General features: G+C 48.8%; 1 protein-coding gene across 1 annotated transcript in view; it reads left to right on the top strand.

Moving 5' to 3' along the window:
* Positions 1 to 6859: 6859 nt before the first annotated feature.
* Positions 6860 to 21232, top strand: part of RSU1 (Ras suppressor protein 1) — a 227433-nt gene continuing 213060 nt past the window's right edge. Inside the window, exon 1 of the mRNA XM_038755737.1 lies at positions 6860 to 7008. Coding sequence (XP_038611665.1) covers positions 6900 to 7008 — 109 coding nt within the window. The 5' untranslated portion in view covers positions 6860 to 6899. The remainder of the gene's footprint in view (positions 7009 to 21232) is intronic.

The raw sequence follows: 21232 nt of genomic DNA, 5'->3' as shown, positions 1-21232 counted from the left end.
GAGCAAGGAGTCGGATGAAGAAGATTTGAGAGCATGGCACAAACAGATATATAGATACGGAAATATTCATTCAATCATGTCTATTGAGCGCTTACTGTGCGCAGAGCACTGTACTAAGCGCTTGGGAAGTACAAGTTGGTAACATACAGAGACGGTCCCTACCCAACAACGGGCTCACAGTCTAGAAGGGGGAGACAGACAAGAAAACAAAACATGTAGACAGGTGTCATCAGAATAAATAGAAATAAAGCTAGATGCACGTCGTTAACAAAATAAATAGAGTAGTAAATGTGTACAAGTAAAATAAATAGAGTAATAAATCCGTACAAACATATATACAGGTGCTGTGGGGAGGGGAAGGAGGTAGGGCGGGGGGGATGGGGAAGAGGAGAGGAAAAAGGGGGCTCGGTCTGGGAAGGCCTCCTAGGCAGTGATACACAGCAATAGAAAAAGAAATAGAAGCCTTCGCCGTTGAGATTTTCTTCTGCCCAGGATATACTCTCACAATTTCAGAATTTTTGTGCCATTTTAGCACCTATGCACTGTACTTCTTGTACATTGATCATTTTTCACATGACATTATTGGAGCATTTTTCCTCCTATTTGTAAATTATGACCATCTTTCCCACTAGATAATAGGCTTTTCGTGGCGAGACAGCAGTTCTTCTTCAGCCTGTCCTTTGGTAGATTGTTTGTTCTTGGTGAATGTTTATTCATTCATTCATTCATGCAATCGTGTTTATTGAGCGCTTACTGTGTGTGGAGCACTGTACTAAGCGCTTGGGAAGTACAAGTCAGCAACATATAGAGACGTTCCCTTCCCAACAACGGGCTCACAGTCTAGAAGGGGGAGATAGACAACAAAACAAGTAGACAGGCATCAATAGCATCAAAATAGATAACTGACTGACGGATTAATTTACCTCTCTTTCCTGCAGAAATTAATGGCACAGTTCTTCAGGGTTTTGGAAAATCTTGTTGGACATACATGTTTTTCAATCTTTGGCTATTTTTCTCATTTCCTTTTTATAATAATAATAATGGCATTTATTAAGCACTTACTATGTGCGAAGCACTGTTCTAAGCGCTGACACAGTAAGCAGTCAGGGAGCTTATGCGTAGGAGACCACCGGAGCTTTTAATCCTAGAATTACTTTACCTCTGCGATATACATTGAAGTTCTTCTCCTCCAACTTGTCTAACCTTTACTCTATTTGTTGCACTGCAATTGTGAAAATGGTTGTGGTTAGTTCACAGATTTTTCTGGATTCATTCAGTCATTCATTCAATTGTATTTATTGAGTGCTTACTGTGTGCAGAGCAGTGTACTAAGCACTTGGAAAGTACAATCCAAGCACTGTATTAAGTGTTTGGGAGAGCACAGTGTAAAAGAGTCGGTAGAAACGTTACCTGCATACGATGAGCTTAAAGTCTAGAAGGGGAGACACGCATTAATATAAATAAATTATGAATATGTACAGAAGTGATGTGGGGCTGAGGGATGGGTGTTTTATTGAAGGCATGTTTCCTCCAAGAGGCCTTCCCTGACTAAGCTCGTTTCTTCTTCTCCCACTGCTTTCTGCTCCGTCCTGACTTTCTCCCTTTATTCATCATCCTTGCCCGCAGCCCCACGGCACTTGTCTATGTCCACAATCATTTATAGTGCTCTGCACACAGCAAGCGCTTCATAAATGCCATTATGATTATTATATTATAGTCTGTCTCCAGTGGCTGCCAGTCAACCTACGCATCGAGCAAAAACTCTGCAGTCTCGGCTGCTGGGCTGTCCGTCACCTCGCCCCCTCCTACCTCACCTCCCTTCTGTCCTTCCAGGAGGCCTTCCCAGACTGAGCCCCCTTTTTCCTCTCCTCCTTCCCATCCCCCCGGCCCTACCTCCTTCCCCTCCCCACAGCACCTGTATATATGTTTGCACAGATTTATTCCTCTATTTATTTTATGAATGATGTGTATATATCTATTGTTATCGAAAAGTAGGGTGCAAAATAGGTTAACCGGTGTAAATAGGCCGCAGGGTTCGAGAACCCAAGGTGGGGACGCAGACAGGAAAAATGACTCGGAGACATGAGTTCAGATAGAGCAGTAAAGAAGGAAAGTTGACTACTTGCCCGTTCACCTCCCGAGAGAGGTACGAGTGGCAAGCAGCCCCGATCCCATTCCCACTGTGTCTTTTACTGAGTTAGAGCAAAGCCGGGGCGAGCAATTGGGAATTTCAGGAATCCAATTAGGACCGACAGGATGTTATAAATTCTCATTATTCTCTGTTTTCACTATCTTGTGCAGGGTGTTGTTATCTGCCCTTTGACCTTGCAAAGATAGGTGTTACTTGTTACTGGCCTTGAAGACATTCTGTTGTTGAGCCTTGCATAAAATATAAAAAAAGGAGTTGTTCTCTCAGCCTGCACAAAATGGAGGGTTACTGTCGGTATGCACAAAATGAAGTCAGTCATGTCAAGTCCGCTAGTGGACAACATATATAATTCTATTTATCTTTATGATGGTATCGACACCTGTCTACTTGTTCTGTTTTGTTGTCTGTCTCGCCTCTCTTGAATGCAAGCCCGTTGTTGGGTAGGGGAGCAGGGTGGCTCAGTGGCAAGAGCCTGGGCTTTGGAGTCGTGGGTTCAAATCCTAGCTCCTCCAACTGTCAGCTGTGTGACTTTGGGCAAGTCACTTCACTTCTCTGTGCCTCTGTTCCCTCATCTGCAAAGTGGAGATGAAGACTGTGAGCCCCCCGCGGGGCAACCTGATCACCTTGTTACCTCCCCAGCACTTAGAACGGTGCTTTGCACATAGTAAGTGCCTAATCAATGCCATTATTATTAATAGTAGTAGAACAGTGCTTGGCACATAGTAAGCACTTAGCAAATACTATAATAATAATAATTATTATTATATTATGCATCTTCATTCATTCATTCATTCAATCGTATTTATTGAGTGCTTACTGTGTGCAGAGCACTGTACTAAGCACTTGGGAAGTACAAGTTGGCAACATATACAGACGGTCCCTACCCAACAGTGGGCTCACAGTCTAGAAGGGGGAGACAGAGAAGAAAACAAAACATATTAACAAAATAAAATAAATAGAATAAACATGTACAAATAAAATACATAAATAAATAGAGTAATAAATACGTACAAACATAGATACATATATACAGGTGCTGAGGGGAGGGGAAGGAGGTAAGGCGAGGGGATGGGGAGGGGGAGGAGGGGGAGAGGAAGGAGGGGGCTCAATCAATCTATCAATCAATCGTATTTATTGAGCGCTTACTGTGTGCAGAGGACTGTACTAAGCGCTTGGGAAGTACAAGTTGGCAACATATAGAGACAGCCCCTACCCAACAGTGGGATCACAGTCTAAAAGGGGGAGACAGAGAACAAAACCAAACATACCAACAAAATAAAATAAATAGAATAGATATGTACAAGTAAAATAAATAAATAGAGTAATAAATATGTACAAACATATATACATATATATAGGTGCTGTGGGGAAGGGAAGGAGGTAAGATGGGGGGATGGAGAGGGGGACGAGGGGGAGAGGAAGGAAGGGGCTCAGTCTGGGGAGGCTCCTGGAGGAGGTGAGCTCTCAGTAGGGCCTTGAAGGGAGGAAGAGAGCTAGCTTGGTGGATGGGCAGAGGGAGGGCATTCCAGGCCCGGGGGATGACGTGGGCCGGGGGTCGATGGCGGGACAGGCGAGAATGAGGCACGGTGAGGAGATTAGCGGCAGAGGAGCGGAGGGTGTGGGCTGTGCTGGAGAAGGAGAGAAGGGAGGTGAGGTAGGAGGGGGCGAGGGGATGGACAGCCTTGAATCCCAGGGTGAGGAGTTTCTGCCGGATGCGCAGATTGATTGGTAGCCACTGGAGATTTTTGAGGAGGGGAGTAACATGCCCAGAGCATTTCTGGACAAAGACAATCTGGGCAGCAGCATGAAGTATGGATTGAAGTGGAGAGAGACATGAGGATGGGAGATCAGAGAGAAGGCTGATACAGTAGTCCAGAGGGGATAGGATGAGAGCTTGAACGAGCAGGGTAGCGGTATGGATGGAGAGGAAAGGGCGGATCTTGGCAATGTTGCGGAGCTGAGACCGGCAGGTTTTGGTGACGGCTTGGATGTGAGGGGCGAATGAGAGAGCGGAGTCGAGGATGACACCAAGGTTGCGGGCTTGTGAGACAGGAAGGATGGTAGTGCCGTCAACAGAGATGGGAAAGTCAGGGAGAGGGCAGGGGTTGGGAGCCTCTTCTGACTCTCCCTCCTGTGGTCGAGACTGGTAGAGTACTGGAAACTCTCCAGGTGTGATCCTGAGAGGGAAAATAAGCAGAAGCAGCGTGGCTCAGTGGAAGGAGCCCGGGCTTTGGAGTCAGAGGTCCTGGGTTCGAATCCCCACTCCATCGCTTGTCAGCTGTGTGACTTTGGGCAAGTCACTTCACTTTTCTGGGCCTCAGTTACCTCATCTGGAAAATGGGGATGAAGACTGTAAGCCCCATGTGGGACAACCTGATTACCCTGTATCTACCCCAGCGCTTAGAACAGTGCTTGGCACATAGTAAGGGCTTAACAAATACCAACATTGTTATTATTATTATTTTCTTTGGGCCTCAGTTCCCTCCTCTGTAAAATGGGGATGAAGACTGTGAGCCCCCCGTGGGACAACCCGATCACCTTGTAACCTCCCCCGCGCTTAGAAAAGTGCTTTGCACTGTTGTCTACCAGCAAACTTGGCATGACTGACTCCATCTTGTGCATATCAACAGCAACACTTTATTTTGTGCAGACCGAAAGCACTCCAATGTTTGTAAAGTAACATTAACCAAAGTGACCCCTCTCTGTCTGGAATGTCCCCATCCAGTGTTGACCATTATCTCCTGATAACATCATGTAAACAGGGATTTTAACACTAACCAAACCATGACAAACAAACGGTTGTACTTTAACTTGGGATCTTGGAATGCCAAGGCCTCACTTACGGCACTACTCTCAGGAATCCTTTGTGTAGCTCGGATTTGAAACCCAATAAAAGAGGAAGAAGCGGCTGGGATCGGGGATGCTTGTCACTCGTCCCTCTCCCGGGAGGTGAACGGGCAGGTAGCCCCTTTCCTTCTTTACTGCTCTATCTGAACTCATGTCTCCGAGTCATTTTTCCTATCTGTGTCACCACCCTGGGTACAAAAACCCTGCGGTCGATTTACACCGATTAACCTACTTTGCACCCTACTTGTCGATAACAGCACATAGTAAGGGCTTAATAAATGCCATTATTATTATTATTGTTACCTGTTGCCAAATTGTACTTTCCAAGCGCTTAGTCCAGTGCTCTGTCCACAGTAATTGCTCAATAAATATGATTGAATGAATGAATGAATGACAGAATGTAGCCATGGCAACCACTTCCGCCTCAGGAGCCACTTCTAGCCTGAAGGCCTTCGGCGCGCGCCACCTCACACTGCCAGGTCACGCGACCTCCGCAGTGCGCATGCGCACCCCGCCTCGCAGGGCCCAGCGAGAGGCAGGCCGACGGGCGCCTGGGGCGGGGCCGGGGCCGGGACGCTGCGCGCTGATTGGCCAGCCTCGAAGTCCACGTTGCTCAATGGCGCGGGGCCGCACCCCGGGCCTGCTTGTGGGCGTGGCTCTCTGGAGAGGGGCGGGGCCAGGGCCGGGAAGAAGCGCGCCGATTGGCCAGCCTCAATGGCGTTCCTCAATGGCGAGGGGACGCCCTCGGAGAGGGGCGGGGCCGGAGCCGGAATGAAGCGCGCCGATTGGCCAGTGTCAAGGCCACGTTCCTCAATGGCGCGGGGCCGCCCCCCGGTCCTGGATGTAGGCGTGGCCTCGTGGAGAGGGGCGGGGCCGGGGCTGAGAAGAAGCGCGCCGATTGGCCAGTCTCGAGGCCACGCTCTTCAATGGCGCGGGGACCCCCATGGAGAAGGGCGGGGCCGGAATGAAGAGCACCGATTGGCCAGCCTCGAGTTCCACGTTCCCGAATGGCGCGGGGACCCCCTTGGAGAAGGGCGGGGTCGGGGCCGGAATGAAGCGCGCCGATTGGCCTGCCTCGAGGCCCACGTTCTTCAATGGCGCGGGGCCGCCCCCCGGACCTGGCTGTGGGCGTGGCCTCGTAGAGAGGAGCGGGGCCGGGGCCGGAATGAAGCGCGCCGATTGGTCAGCCTCGAGTTCCACGTTCCCGAATGGCGCGGGGACCCCCTTGGAGAGAGGCGGGGCCGGGGCCGGGAAGCAGCACGCCGATTGGCCAGCCTCGAAGCCCACGTTCCTCAACGGCTCGGGGCCCCACCCCGGGCCTGCTTGTGGGCGGGGCCTCTTGTAGAGGGGCGGGACCACGGCCGGGAAGTAGCACGCCGATTGGCCAGTCTCGAGGTCCACGTTCCTCAATGACGCGGGGACCCCCATGGAGAGGGGCGGGGCCGGGGCCGGAATGAAGCGCGCCGATTGGTCAGCCTCGAGTTCCAAGTTCCCGAATGGCGCGGGGACCCCCCCTCCATGATTGGAGGGGGCGGGGCCGGGAAGAAGAGCGCCGATTGGCCAGCCTGGAAGCCCACGTTCCTCAATGGCGCGGGCCCCCACCCCGGGCCTGGTTGTGGGCGGGGCCAGGCTGGAGAGGGGCGGGGCCAGAGTCGGAATGCAGCGCGCCGATTGGCCAGCCTCGAGGTCCCCCGCCGGCTGTGGGCGTGGCCCGGCTGGAGAGGGGCGGGGCCGGGGCCGGGGCCGGGGCGCAGCGCTCCGATGGGTCAGCCGGCGGCGACGGCGGTTCGCCTAATAAGGCAAGGGCCGGGCCGTGCGCATGCGCGGCGGTTCCGTTGCTTTCCGTGCCCGCCCCGTGGAGTGGAGCGGTGGTCGCGTCTCTCCCGGTGCCCGCTCGCCCACCATGTCCAAGTCCCTGAAGAAGCTGGTGGAAGACAGCCGGGACAAGGGGCTGCCCGAACTGGACATGTGCGACCGGGCCATCTCCAACCTGCTCGACGTGCCCGCCCTCTGTAGGTACCCGCGACGGGGCGGGACGGGGGGCTCCGCGCCGCTCCTTCAGTCAGTCAGTCCGTCATTCATTCATTCAGTCGTATTTAGTGACCGCTTACTGTGTGCAGAGCACTGGACTAAGCGCTTGGGAATAATAATAAAAATAATAGCGTTTATTAAGCGGTTCCTGTGTGCCAAGCACCGTTCTAAGCGCTGGGAGAGGTTACAAGGCGATCAGGTGGCCCCACGTGGCGCTCACGGTCTTCATCCCCATTTTCCAGATGAGGGAACTGAGGCCCAGAGAAATGAAGTGACTTTTTTTATGATGGCATTTATTAAGCCCTTACTAAAGGGCTGTTCTGGGCGCTGGGGAGGTTACAAGGCGATCAGGTTGTCCCACGTGGGGCTCACGGGCTTCATCCCCATTTTACAGATGAGGGAACCGAGGCCCAGAGAAATGAAGTAACTTTTTTATGATGGCATTTATTAAGCCCTCACTAAAGGACTGTTCTGGGGGCTGGGGAGGTTACAAGGTGATCAGGTTGTCCCACGTAGGGCTCACAGTCTTCATCCCCATCTTACAGATGAGGTCACTGAGGCCCAGAGAAGTGAAGTGACTTTTTTATGATGGCATTTATTAAGCCTTACTATGTGCAAAGCCCCGTTCTAAGCGCTGGAGAGGTTACAAGGCCTCCTTCCCCTCCCCACAGCACCTGTATATATGCATATATGTTTGTACGTATTTATTACTCTATTTTATTTGTACGTATTCTATTTATTTTAGTTTGTTAATGTGTTTTGTTTTGTTCTCTGTCTCCCCCTTCTAGACTGTGAGCCTGCTGTTGGGTAGGGACTGTCTCTATATGTTGCCAACTTGGACTTCCCAAGCACTTAGTACAGTGCTCTGCACACAGTAAGCACTCAATAAATACGATTGAATGAACGAATGAATCAGGTTGTCCCACGGGGGGCTCACAGTCTTCATCCCCATTTTACAGATGAGGGAACTGAGGCACAGTGAAGTGACTTTTTTATGATGGCATTTATTAAGTGCTTACTAAAGCACTGTTCTAAGCGCTAGGGAGGTTACAAGGCGATCAGGTTGTCCCACGTGGGGCTCACAATCTTCATCCCCATTTTACAGATGAGGTCACTGAGGCCCAGAGAAATGAAGTGACTTTTTTATGATGGCATTTATTAAGCGCTTACTATGTGCAAAGCACTGTTCTAAGCGCTGAAGAGGTTACAAGGCAATCAGGTTGTCCCACGTGGGGCTCACAATCTTCATCCCCATTTTACAGATGAGGTAACTGAGACCCAGAGAAGTGAAGTGACTTGCGCAAAGTCACACAGCTGACAATTGGCGGAGCCGGGATTTGAACCCACGACCTCTGACTCCAAAGCCCGGGCTCTTTCCACTGAGCCACGCTGCTTCTCTTGGGAAGTGCAAGTTGGCAACATATAGAGACGGTCCCTACCCAACAGCGGGCTCATTCATTCACCTGTATATATGTATATATGTTTGTACATATCTATTACTCCATTTATTTATTTATTTATTTTACTTGTACATATTTATTCTATTTATTTCATTTGGTTTATATGTTTTGTTTTGTCATCTGCCTCCCCTCTTCTAGACCGTGAGCCCGCTGTTGGGTAGGGACTGTCTCTAGATGTTGCCAACTTGGACTTCCCAAGCACTTAGTCCAGTGCTCTGCACACAATAAGCGCTCAATAAATCGATTGAATGAATGAATGAATGTGAGCCCGCTGTTGGGTAGGGACCGTCTTTATATCTTCATTCACCTGTATATATGTATATGTTTGTACATATTTATTACTCTATTTATTTATTTTGATTGTACTTATTTATTCTATTTATTTCATTTGGTTTATATGTTTTGTCGTCTGTCTCCCCCTTCTAGACTGTGAGCCTGCTGTTGGGTAAGGTCCGTCTCTCTATGTTGCCAACTTGGACTTCTCAAGCGCTTAGTACAGTGCTCTGCACACAGTAAGCGCTCACAATAAATACGATTGAATTCATTCATTCATTCATTCATTCAACTTGTACTTCCCAAGTGCTTAGTACAGTGCTCTGCACACAGTAAGCACTCAATAAATGCGTTTGAATGAATGAATTAAGCACTCAGTAAGCACTCAGCACTTAAAACAGTGCTTTGCACATAGTAAGCACTTAATAAATGCCATTATAAATAAATACGATGGAATGAATGAATGGTCTGCTCATTCATTCAGTCCATTGTATTTATTGAGCACCCACTGTGTGCAGAGCAATGTACCAATACAGTGTGAGCTCATTGTTGGGTAGGGACCGTCTCTATATGTTGCCAACTTGTACTTTCCAAGCTCTTAGTACAGTGTCTGCACACAGTAAACACTCAGCACTTAAAACAGTGCTTTGCACATAGTAAGCACTTAATAAATGCCATTATAAATAAATGCGATGGAATGAATGAGTGGTCTGCCCATTCATTCAGTCCATTGTATTTATTGAGCGCCCACGGTGTGCAGAGCACTGTACTAGTACGGTGTGAGCCCGCTGTTGGGTAGGGACCATCTCTATATGTTGCCATCTTGTACTTCCCAAGCATTTAGTACAGTGCTCTGCACACAATAAGTGCTCAATAAATATGAATGAATGAATGGTCTGCTCAGTCGTTCGGTCCATTGTATTTATTGAGCACTCACTGTGTGCAGAGCACTGTACCAGTACAGTGTGGGTAGGTACCGTCTCTGTATGTTGCCAGCTTGTACTTCCCAAGCGCTTAGTACAGTGCTCTGCACACAGTAAGTGCTCAATAAATGTGAATGAATGAATGAATGGTCTGCTCAGTTGTTCAGTCCATTGTATTTATTGAGCGCTCACTGTGTGCAGAGCACTGTACCAGTACAGTGTGGGTAGGGACCGTCTCTGTATGTTGCCAACTTGTACTTCCCAAGCGCTTAGTACAGTGCTCTGCACACAGTAAGCACTCAATAAATGCGATTGAATGAATGAATGAGTGGTCTGCTCATTCGTTCAGTCCATGTATTTGTTGAGCGCTCACTGTGTGCAGAGCACTGTACTGAGTGCTTGGGGGGAGTACAATGCAGCAATCAATGGACATAGTCCCTGCCCACCACGAGCTTACAGTCTAGAAAGTGCTCCTCTCTGACCGTCCAACTCTGCCCCTGCCTGATCTGTTCCTTCCTCTGCTCCTCCATGACTGTCCAGCCCTGCCCCTTGGCTCTTCCTGCTCTGCTTCTTCCTCTGCTCCGCCCTGCGCCTGGTCCGCTCATACCTTCAGTCCATTGTATTGAGCGCTCACTGTGTACAGAGCAGTGTACTGAGCACTTGGGGAGAGTACAGTGCAACAATAAGTGGACGTAGCCCCTGTCCACCACGAGCTTACGGTCTAGAAAGTGCTCGTCTTTGACCATCCAGCTCTGTCCCTGCCTGATTGTCCAGCTCTGCCCCTTTCCCTCTTTGGTCTGCTCCTTCCTCTGCTCCTCCCTGACTGTCCAGCCCTGCCCCTTTCCTTCTTTGGTCTGCTGCTTCCTTGGCTCCTCCCTGACTGTCCAGCCCTGGCCCTGCCTGATCTGCTCCTTCCTCTTCTCCTCCCTGATTGTCCAGCCCTGCCCCTTGGCTCTTCCTGCTCTGCTCCTCCCTGACTGTCCGGCTCTGGCCCTGCCTGATCTACTCCTTCCTCTGCTCCTCCCTGATTGTCCAGCCCTGCCCCTTGGCTCTTCCTGCTCCTCCCTGACTGTCTGGCTCTGGTCCTGCCTGATCTGCTCCTTCCTCTGCTCCTCCCTGACTGTCCAGCCCTGGCTCTTCCCGGTCTGCTCCTTCCTCTGCTCCTCCCTGATTGTCCAGCCCTGCCCCTTGGCTCTTCCTGGTCTGCTCCTCCCTGACTGTCCAGCCCTGCTCCTGGCCCTCTTTGGTCTGATCCTTCCTCTGCTCCTCCCAGCCCTGTCCCTTGGCTCTTCCTGGTCTGCTCCATGCTCTGCTCCTCCGTGATTTTCCAGCCCTGTCCCTTGGCTCCTCCTGCTGTGCTCCTCCCTGACTGTCCAGCCCTGGCCCTGACTGATCTGCTCCTTCCTCTGCTCCTCGCTGACTGTCCAGCCCTGCCCCTTGGCTCTTTCTGGTCTGCTCTTCCCTGACTGTCCAGCCCTGCCCCTTTTCCTCTTTGGTCTGCTCCTTCCTCTGCTCCTCCCTGATTTTCCAGCCCTGCCCCTTGGCTCTTCCTGCTCTGCTCCTCCCTGACTGTCCAGCCCTGCCCCTTTCCCTCTTTGGTCTGCTCCTTCCTCTGCTCCTCCCTGATTTTCCAGCCCTGCCCCTTGGCTCTTCCTGCTCTGCTCCTCCCTGACTGTCCCGCCCTGCCCCTTTCCCTCTTTGCTCTGCTCCTTCTTCTGCTCCTCCCTGATTGTCCAGCCCTACCCCTTGGCTCTTCCTGCTCTGCTTCTTCCTCTGCTCCGCCCTGCCCCTGGTCCTGCCTGGTCCGCTCATTCCTTCAGTCCATTGTATTTGTTGAGCGCTCACTGTGTGCAGAGCAGTGTACTAAGCGCTTGGGGAGAGTACAGTGCAACAGTAACTGGACGTAGCCCCTGTCCACCACGAGCTTACAGTCTAGAAAGTGCTCCTCTCTACCGTCCAGCTCTGCCCCTGCCTGATCCGTTCCTTCCTCTGCTCCTCTCTGGCCATCCGGTCGTGCTCCTCCCTGACGGGATGGCCCTGCCCCGGCCTTACCCAGTCGGCTTCTTTCACGGCTCCTCTCTGGTGGTCCAGCCCTGCCCTTTATTCCTTCCTGACAGTCTGATCCTGCCCCTGTTCCCACCCCAGGACGGTCTGGCCCCTGCCCTGGCTCCCGGGAGAGAGTCAGGCTGCTCTCCTGCTTTGTTGGCAAGCCCTAGTGAGTCCCCGATAATAACCATGGTATCAGAGAAGCAGCGTGGCTCGGTGGAAAGAGCCCGGGCTTTGGAGTCAGGGGTCATGGGGTCAAATCCCGGCGCCACCACTTGTCAGCTGGGTGACTTTGGGCAAGTTACTTCACTTCTCTGGGCCTCAGTTCCCTCATCTGGAAAATGGGTATTAAGACTGTGAGCCCCCCGTGGGACAATCTGATCACCTTGTATCCCTCCAGTGCTTAGAACGGTGCTTTGCACGTAGTAAGCGCTTAACAAATACCATCATTGTTATTATTATTATTATTAGAACCCTTATCACGTGCCAGATCCTAGGGAGGAAGCACATAGTAAGCGCTTAACAAATACCATCATTATTATTATTATTATTATTATTATTAGAACCCTTATCACGTGCCAGATCCTAGGAAGGAAGCACACAGTAAGCGCTTAACAAATACCATTATTATTATTATTATTATTATTATTATTATTATTATTAGAACGCTTACCACGTTCCAGATCCTGGGGAGGATACACCCCCAGTTGATCAGACAGTCTTCATCCCACGAGGGGCTCATAGACTAAGAGAACAGGTATTTAATCCCCATTTGGCAGATGCTGAAACAACCTGAAGTCACACAGGAGGCAGATGGCCTAAGAGCCCAGGTCTCAAGTGGCAACCAAACCCAGGTCTCCAGATTCCCCATCCTTCGAGGCCAAGCTGCCCGTCTGCCTTCCGTCGGGTTTCTTTCCGCGGAGCAAATATCAGTGCCGCCTCCTGGGTTAACCGAAATCCCTTTCTTGGGTAGGAATTGCTCCTCTGAAATCTCAAGATTTTTCCTGACACCATCCACCCCTTCCCTCCGTTCAAGAAGCAGCATGGCTCAGTGGAAAGAGCCTGGGCTTTGGAGTCAGAGGTCACGGGTTCAAATCCCGGCTCCGCCACTGGTCAGCTGGGTGACTTTGGGCAAGTCACTTCATTCATTCATTCATTCAATCGTATTTATTGAGCATTTACTGTGTGCAGAGCACTGTAACTTCACTTCTCTGGTCCTCAGTGACCTCATCTGGAAAATGGGGATGAAGACTGTGAGCCCCCCGTGGGACAACCTGATCATCTGGTAATAATAATAATAATAATAATAATAATGGCATTTATTAAGTGCTTACTATGTGCAAAGCACTGTTCTAAGCGCTGGGGAGGTTACAAGGTGATCAGGTTGTCCCACGGGGGGCTCACAGTCTTCATCCCCATTTTACAGATGAGGGAACTGAGGCACAGAGATGTTAAGTGACTTGCCCAAAGTCACACCTCCCCAGCACTTAGAACAGTGCTTTGCACATAATAATAATAATAATAATAATAGCTTTTATTAAGTGTTTACTATGTGGAAAACACTGTTCTAAGCACTGGGGAGGTTACAGGGTGATCAGGCTGTCCCACGGGGGCCTCACAGTCTTAATCCCCATTTTACAGATGAGGTCACTGAGGCCCAGAGAAGTGAAGTGACTTGCCCAAAGTCACCCAGCTGACAATCGGCGGAGCCGGGATTTGAACCCATGACCTCTGACTCCAAAGCCCGGGCTCTTTTCCACTGAGCCACGCTGTTTCAAATGCCATTATTATTATGAATAAATACGATTGAACGAATGAATCTCCGGTCCAGCAGATCTAGGGAGCGAGATTTATGTGTCCCGACCGGCGGATGGTCGGCACTGGTTCGGACGTTCAGTGAGCTGGGCCGGCTGAGGCAGCTTGGCAGAAAGATTGCAGTGTTTTAAGGCAGTTCTCTGTCCCGGGTGACGTTCGATATCCTGGGCCTGTAAAATGGGGGTTAAGACTGTGAGCCCCACGTGGGATATGGACTGTGTCCAACCTGATGACCTTGTATCTACCCCAGAGCTCCGGATAGTATGAATATATGCTCCTCTAGACTGCAGTCTTTTTGTGGGCAGGGAACATGCCTTCCAACTCTGTTGTCTGTGTAATAGCTGGCAGGTTTATAGTATAAACGTTTAAATGCTATAAGGAAACATAAACAGGTGGCTCCATCTCTAAAGGTGTGCAACTTGGTAGTCATAGGAGTGGAAAAGAAAGTGATTTTACTCAGTGAAATGTGCAGTGATCACCCTCTTATGGAGATGGTAATAGTCTCAGAGGGCAGGGACTACATCTTTGTTCCTGTTTTACTTTCCCAAGGTCTTAGTGCAGTATGTTGGGGCTCAAAAAAATATCAGCACTACTTTTAAATGTAGCCTGGGGCCAAAAATGGGAAGACTTCGTTCATTCAATCGTATTTATAGAGCTCTTACTGTGTGCAGAGCACTGTACTAAGCGCTTGGGAAGTACAAGTCGGCAACATATAGAGATGGTCCCTACCCGACAGCGGGCTCACAGTCTAGAAGGGGGAGACAGACAATAAAACAAAACAAGTAGGCAGGCGACAAAACAAGTGGAAAGTCCAAATATAAGTCAGGAGAGCGAGCTCTGGATTGTTGTATATTGTATGAATATATAATAATAATAATAATGATGGCATTTAAGCACTTACTTTGTACAAAGCACTGTTCGAAGCACTGTGGGGGGATACAAGGTGATCAGGTTGTCCCACGGAGGGCTCACAGTCTTCATCCCCATTTTCCAGATGAGGTCACAGAGAAGTGAAGTGACTTGCCCGAAGTCACCCAGCTGACAAGTGGCGGAGCTGGGATTCGAACCCATGACCTCTGACTCCAAAGCCCGGGCTCTTTCCACTGAGCCACGCTGCTTCCTCTAGACTGCAAGCTTGTTGTGGGCAGGGAACGTGTTTGCCAACTCTGTTATATTGGACTCTTCCAACCGCATAGTACAGTGCTGTGCACACCACAAACACTCAATAAATATGATTGATTGATTGATTAAAGCATGTCTATTTCTGGGATATAGAGGGGTTGCCAAATCCCGCATTAAGGATAACTTACAGTGAAGTATTTGTGTCATTTCTTTGGATATTGTTTCGTGATCCAAACAGGCTCACGTTGTCAGACTAATGTTCTCTTAATTCCCCTCAGTGCTCCAGCTAAAAGGCTTATCGAAAGCGTCATTACGGCAGGACTGCGTGTATTTATCTCATTTAGTCCTCCTAACATTCCTCTTTGGAAGGGAGAGACTGGTGATACCATCTCCTTTTTACAGAGGCAGGAACTGAATTTCAAAGCGTTTAAGTGACTTGTCTGGCAGGCTAGTGACAGAGAAGCAGCGCGGCTCAGTGGAAAGAGCCCGGGCTTTGGAGTCAGAGGTCGTGGGTTCAAATCCCGGTTCTGCCAATTGTCAGCTGGGTGACTTTGGGCAAGTCACTTCACTTCTCTGGGGCTCCGTTCCCTCATCTGGAAAATGGGGATGAAGACTGTGAGTCCCCCGTGGGACGACCTGATTACCTTGTAACCTCCCCAGCGCTTAGTAAGCGCTTAATAAATGCCATAAAAAACCCCCAACAACCCAGGCCCTCCGATTCCCAGAGCCATGCCCTTTTTACTAGCTTCACCATTGTCCCATGTCCTAAAACTGTGGAGATAATAGTAATAATAATGATGATATTACCCTCCCCCTCCCATCCTCTTACTGTAGGAGTTCCTCAGGGGTCAGTTCTTGGGCCCCTTCTGTTCTCTATCTTCACTCCTTCCCTTGGTGAACTCATTCGCTCCCACGGCTTCAACTGTCATCTCTACGCTGATGACACCCAAGTCTCCATCTCTGCCCCTGCTCTCTCTCCCTCCCTCCAGGCTCGTATCTCCTCGTGCCTTCAGGACATCTCCATCTGGATGTCTGCCCGCCATCTAAAACTCAATATTTCCAAGACTGAACTCCTTATCTTCCCTCCCAAACCCTGCCCTCTTCCTGACTTTCCTGTCACTGTAGATGGCACTACCATCCTTCCCGTCTCACGAGCCCGCAACCGTGGTGTCATCCTCGACAACCCTGCCCTCTTCCTGACTTTCCCGTCACTGTAGACGGCACTACCATCCTTCCCATCTCACGAGCCTGCAACCTTGGTGTCATCCTCGACTCCGCTCTCTCGTTCACCCCTCACATCCAATCCGTCACCAAAACCTGTCGGTCTTATCTCCGCGACATCGCCAAGATCCGCCCTTTCCTCTCCATCCAAACCGCTGCCTTGCAAGTTCAATCTCTCATCCTATCCTGACTGGATTACTGCATCAGCCTCCTCTCTGATCTCCCATCCTCCTGTCTCTCCCCACTTCAGTCTGTACTTCACGCTGCTGCCCAGATTCGATGCGTTGCCAACTTGTACTTCCCAAGCGCTTAGTACGGTGCTCTGCACACAGTAAGTGCTCAATAAATACGATTGCCTGAATGAACGGATGAATACAGTAAATTAACAGACATGTCCCCCCGCCCGTTAACGAAGGTGATAGGTATAGGTGCCTAGGATGCAACTGGGGTTAAACTGAAACCCAAATCCCTCTTGCAGATTGAGGATCCTGTGAGGCTGGGTCTGCCGAGCTGCTCCTGGAAAAACATGGACGTATTTGAAAATCCAAAGCCCTGGTCATAGCTAGGGCCCCAACTTGAGGCCTGGTAATCTAGTGGGGCTGGAAATTAGGAGCCGTTTTGCCCAGGAATTTGGGAGTAATGTCCTCGCTCTTTGCATCCAGAAGCTCAGCCTAGGATTGTAACCTCACCCTCCCTGGATGGCTCTGATCCACAAACTCTTGTGACTCCTTGCTCTAAGCCGTTATTTGGGCGTGATAATAATAATAGTAATAATAATGATGGCATTTATTAAGCACTTACCATGTGCAAAGCACTGGAACTACAACATGTGGCTGGGGTATTGAGTGGGCCACTGCCCCGGCTCAGGATGATGATGATAATAATAATAATAATAATAATAATAATAATAATGATGGCATTTATTAAGTGCTTACTATGTGCAAAGCACTGGAACTACCACATTTAGCTAGGTTTGAGTGGGTCACTGCTCTGGCTCAGGATGATAATAATAATAATGATGGCATTTATTAAGCGTGTACTATGTGCAAAGCACTGGAACTACCACATGTGGCTGGGTTATTGAGTGGGTCAGTGCTCTGGCTCAGGATGATAATAATAATAATAATGATGGCATTTATTAAGCGCTTAGTATGTGCCAAGCACTGGAACTACCGCATGTGGCTGGGTTATTGAGTGGGTCACTGCTCTGGCTCAGGAAAGTGGTTGTCACTATAAATTTAAGGCTGAGACCAAAGTAAGACTTCTTTCTTTTCTTTTCTTGAGTTTCTTTTTATGATGTTCAGCTCGGCACTATATATTGGGCTGGATTCATTCATTCAATCGTATCTATTGAGTACTTACTGTGTGCAGAGTGCTGTACTAAGCGCTTGGGAAGTACAAGTAGGCAGCATTGAGAGACGGTCCCTATCCAACAATAGGCTCACAGTCTAGAAGATTCATTCAATCATTCATTCAATCATATTTATTGAGCACTTACTGTGTGCAGAGCACTGTACTAAGCGCTTGGGAAGTACAATTCAGCGGTGTAAGGAGACAGTCCCTACCCAACAGTGGGCTCACAGTCTAGAAGGGGGAGACAGACAACAAAACAAAACAAGTACAGCCTATAGACCCCAGCCAGAAACATCAAGGTGTCCCCGTATCTGTATTCCCAACCTCCACCATCTTAGGGGTCTAAAACATTAAGAGAGGTGTGAATTACGGTCCAGTCAGTAATGCTTTCACACGCAGAGTCGTTTCTTCTTTCCTTTCATGTACTTGGGACATCTCGAGAATCACCTTCTATCCAGATAGGTACTTGATTGTTACCTGATTCCTTGAAAGTGTTTTCTTCAAATCACGAAGGGTGACTTTTGGTTTTTTCCAAATGGTATTTGCTAAGTGCTTATTGTGTGCCGGGCAATGTTCTAAGTGCCGAGATAATAATAATAATAATAATGATGGTATTTGTCAAGCGCTTACTATGTGCAAAGCACTAAGCCCCTTATGCTTAAAGAGACATAGCATAATAATAATAATCTTGGTATTTGTTAATCGCTTACTATGTGCAAAGCACCGTTCTAAGCGCTGGGGGGGATACAAGGCGATCAGGTTGTCCCACGTAGAGCTCACAGTCTTAATCCCCATTTTACAGATGAGGGAACTGAGGCACAGAGAAGTTAAGTGACTTGCCCAAAGTCACCCAGCTGACAATTGGCAGAGCCGGAATTTGAACCCATGACCTCTGACTCCAAAGCCGGTGCTCTTTCCACTGAGCCACGCTGCTTAGCTAATCAGGTTGGACACAGTCCGTGTCCCACCTGGGGCTCAGTCTCCATTTCCATTTTATGGATGAGGCAACTGAGGCAGAGAGAGGTTTAGTGACTTGCCCAAGGTGTCATATGACAGAGCCAGGATTAAAATCCAGGTCCTCTAACTCTTGGGCCCAGTTCTTTCCACTAGGCCATGCTGCTTCTCTAACATGCCCCAGAGAAGAATGCAGTTTGGTTCAACTCTTGGGATTTTTCCCTCAACAATTTTGTTTAGACATTTAGGCATCACATGCTTAAAGCCGATAGTTACAATGATATCATCTGTGTCTTTTTCCATTCAAAGGGCCACAGGGCAAACATCATCCTTCCTAAGGAACCTGACCATCTCCATCTCGAAGATAAAAAATCCTTTCACAGGTCCCTCTAAGACTCCTCCGGGGTAGTGACTAACCCAGGGATCAGGCTGTGACTTTTCTTCATTTGTTTTGGCTCCTCTTTGAATCTTTTGTGCTGTTGTAATCTTGCTAAGTTTGGTGTCCTCTTGGGTGGTAAAACCTTTATCTGTGTATTTTAGGTTACAGTAAAAGCTTAAAAAGTAGCCGGTCATCTGGAGACCTACCTTTTCAGAGGGCCAGAAAACATAGCTACGGATTTCAGGAATTGAGTATCTTTCAAGGCACTTCTCGAGAGGCGGCACATTCTGTCTTGGGAAAAAGGACTGAAGAACCGGCTAAGCCATTTAATCCGTCGAGGCCTTCTCTTAATCTCTCATTTTCTATTTAAAGAGAAATGTCTAATTGCTTTCCCTTGGTGGCCTGTTCTTCATTATTAGTTTTAGTTTCTGTGTTCCAAATCCCGAGACAGTCAGCCCGTAGGGAAACAAGCGAGCGGTGGCCAAAGTATTTGTTTCATGATGTGACATTATTTAGGGAGAGACTCCTCTTGGGAGTTTTCTGCAGCGATTTACTGGTTCCCAGTTTACATCCTGACTTCCTCAGGCCCGTCCTGACCAACACCGACGGACACTAGGACGTCCTCCTGATTTGATTCCTTAGCACTGTTGGAGTGGAGTAAATAGCCAGCCGGTGTGGTCCTTCAAAGCCAAGCAGAGGGAAATCAAGATGCCTGAAATTACTGAGGGCCTGCCTTGTTGTTTCCTCTGTCGTGTGTTCCCGAGCCTTTAATGCAGGACTCTGCATGCAGTGGAAGTTTGTTAAAGGGTTTGCTGGTGATGATTTTGACGTGAAATCCTTCCCCTACCTCTGTGGCGTAGTGGAAAGAGTCCGGTTCCAATCCCAGCTCTGCCGCTTGCCTATTGTGTGACTTTGGGGGAAGTCACTTCTCACTGCCTCCCTTTCCTCATCTGCAAAATCTTACTGATTGAGAAGCAGCAAGGCCTAGGAGTTAGAGCACTGGCCCGGAAGTTGGAAGGTCGAGGGTTCTAATTCTGGCTTCAGCTCTTGTCGGTGATGTGACCTTGGGCAAGTTGCTTCACTTCTCTGGGCCTCAGTTACTTCATCTGGAAAATGGGGATCGAGACTGTGAGCCCCACGTGGGACGGGGACTGTGTCCAACTCGATTTGCTTGGATCCACCCCAGCCCTTAGTACAGTGCCTGGCACTTAGTAAGTGCTCAACAAATACCATCATTATTATTATTATTAATGATGACATTTATTTATTAAGCGCTTACTATGTGCAAAGCACTGTTCTAAGCGCTGGAGAGGTTACAAGGTGATCAGGTTGTCCCACGGGGGGCTCACAGTCTTAATCCCCATTTTCCAGATGTGGGAACTGAGGCCCAGAGAAGTGAAGTGACTTGCCCAAAGTCACACAGCTGACAAGTGGCAGAGCCGGGATTTGAACCCACGACCTCTGACTCCAAAGCCCGGGCTCTTTCCACTGAGCCACGCTGCTTCTCTATTACTTAGACTTAGTAATTATTACTTATTACTTATTAATTACTTAGTACTTAATAATTATTATTACTTAGACTGTGAGGCCCATGTGGGATAGAGACGGTGTCCATCATGACTGACTTGTATCTACTCTGCCCTTAGAACAGTGTTTGACAAATAAGCGCTTAACAAATGCAATAGTAATAATAATATCATTCCGCTAAGGATGCAGGGTATTTACATATCATTTTGGAGTCCTCATAACTTGAGTTTTCAGCTAGAGAAGCAGCGTGGCTTAGCGGAAAGAGCACGGGCTTGGGACTCAGAGGTCTGGGTTCTAATCCCGGCTCCGCCACTTGTCAGCCTGCTGTTGGGTAGGGATTGTCTCTATATGTTGCCAACTTGTACTTCCCAAGCGCTTAGTACAGTGCTCTGCACACAGTAAGTGCTGAATAAATATGATTGAAAGAATGATGAATGTGACTTTGGGCAAGTCACTTCACTGTGCCTCAGTTGCCTCATGTGTAAAAGGGGGATGAAGACTGAGCCCCAACCTGATTACCTTGTATCTACCCTAGTGCTTAGAACAGTGCTTGGCATATGGTAAGCGCTTAACAAGTACCATCACTCCATTAGTTACTCAAGCAAATCACATAACCCCCTTCTAGACTGTGAGCCCATTGTTGGGTAGGGACCGTCTCTATATGTTGCCATCTTGTACTTCCCAAGCGCTTAGTACAGTGCCTTGCACATAGTAAGCGCTTAACAAATACTTATTATTTGTTAACAAATGACCTCTTAACAAATACATCATTATTATTATTACAGTGCTGTGCACACAGTAAGCGCTCAATAAATGCGATTGAATGAGTGAGTGAATGAATGAACATAACATTGATTTATCCATTTAGTGAAGAGAATGTCTGTGTCAGGCCTCTTCTAATAAAGACTGCTGATATACAAGGAATAGTTGGTTTTAGGACTTTAGTTAGTTTTAGGACTGTAGTGCTTGAGGAGAAAGGAGCCGGCCCCCGCTCCCCCTCATCGCTTTCAAAATCAGAAAATAGTTCAAGTGCAGTGTCTTGGAAAGTTGTAAATTGATTAAGTGTTCTGGGCCTAATCCTTTTGGGCTGTTTAGTGCAACAGCCTTTTCAGTGTGCTCAGAAATTTTTGAT

The sequence above is a fragment of the Tachyglossus aculeatus genome, chromosome 13, assembly GCF_015852505.1.
Source record: "Tachyglossus aculeatus isolate mTacAcu1 chromosome 13, mTacAcu1.pri, whole genome shotgun sequence".
Classification (NCBI taxonomy): Eukaryota; Metazoa; Chordata; class Mammalia; order Monotremata; family Tachyglossidae; genus Tachyglossus; species Tachyglossus aculeatus.
This window is presented reverse-complemented; position numbering and strand designations above follow the sequence as displayed.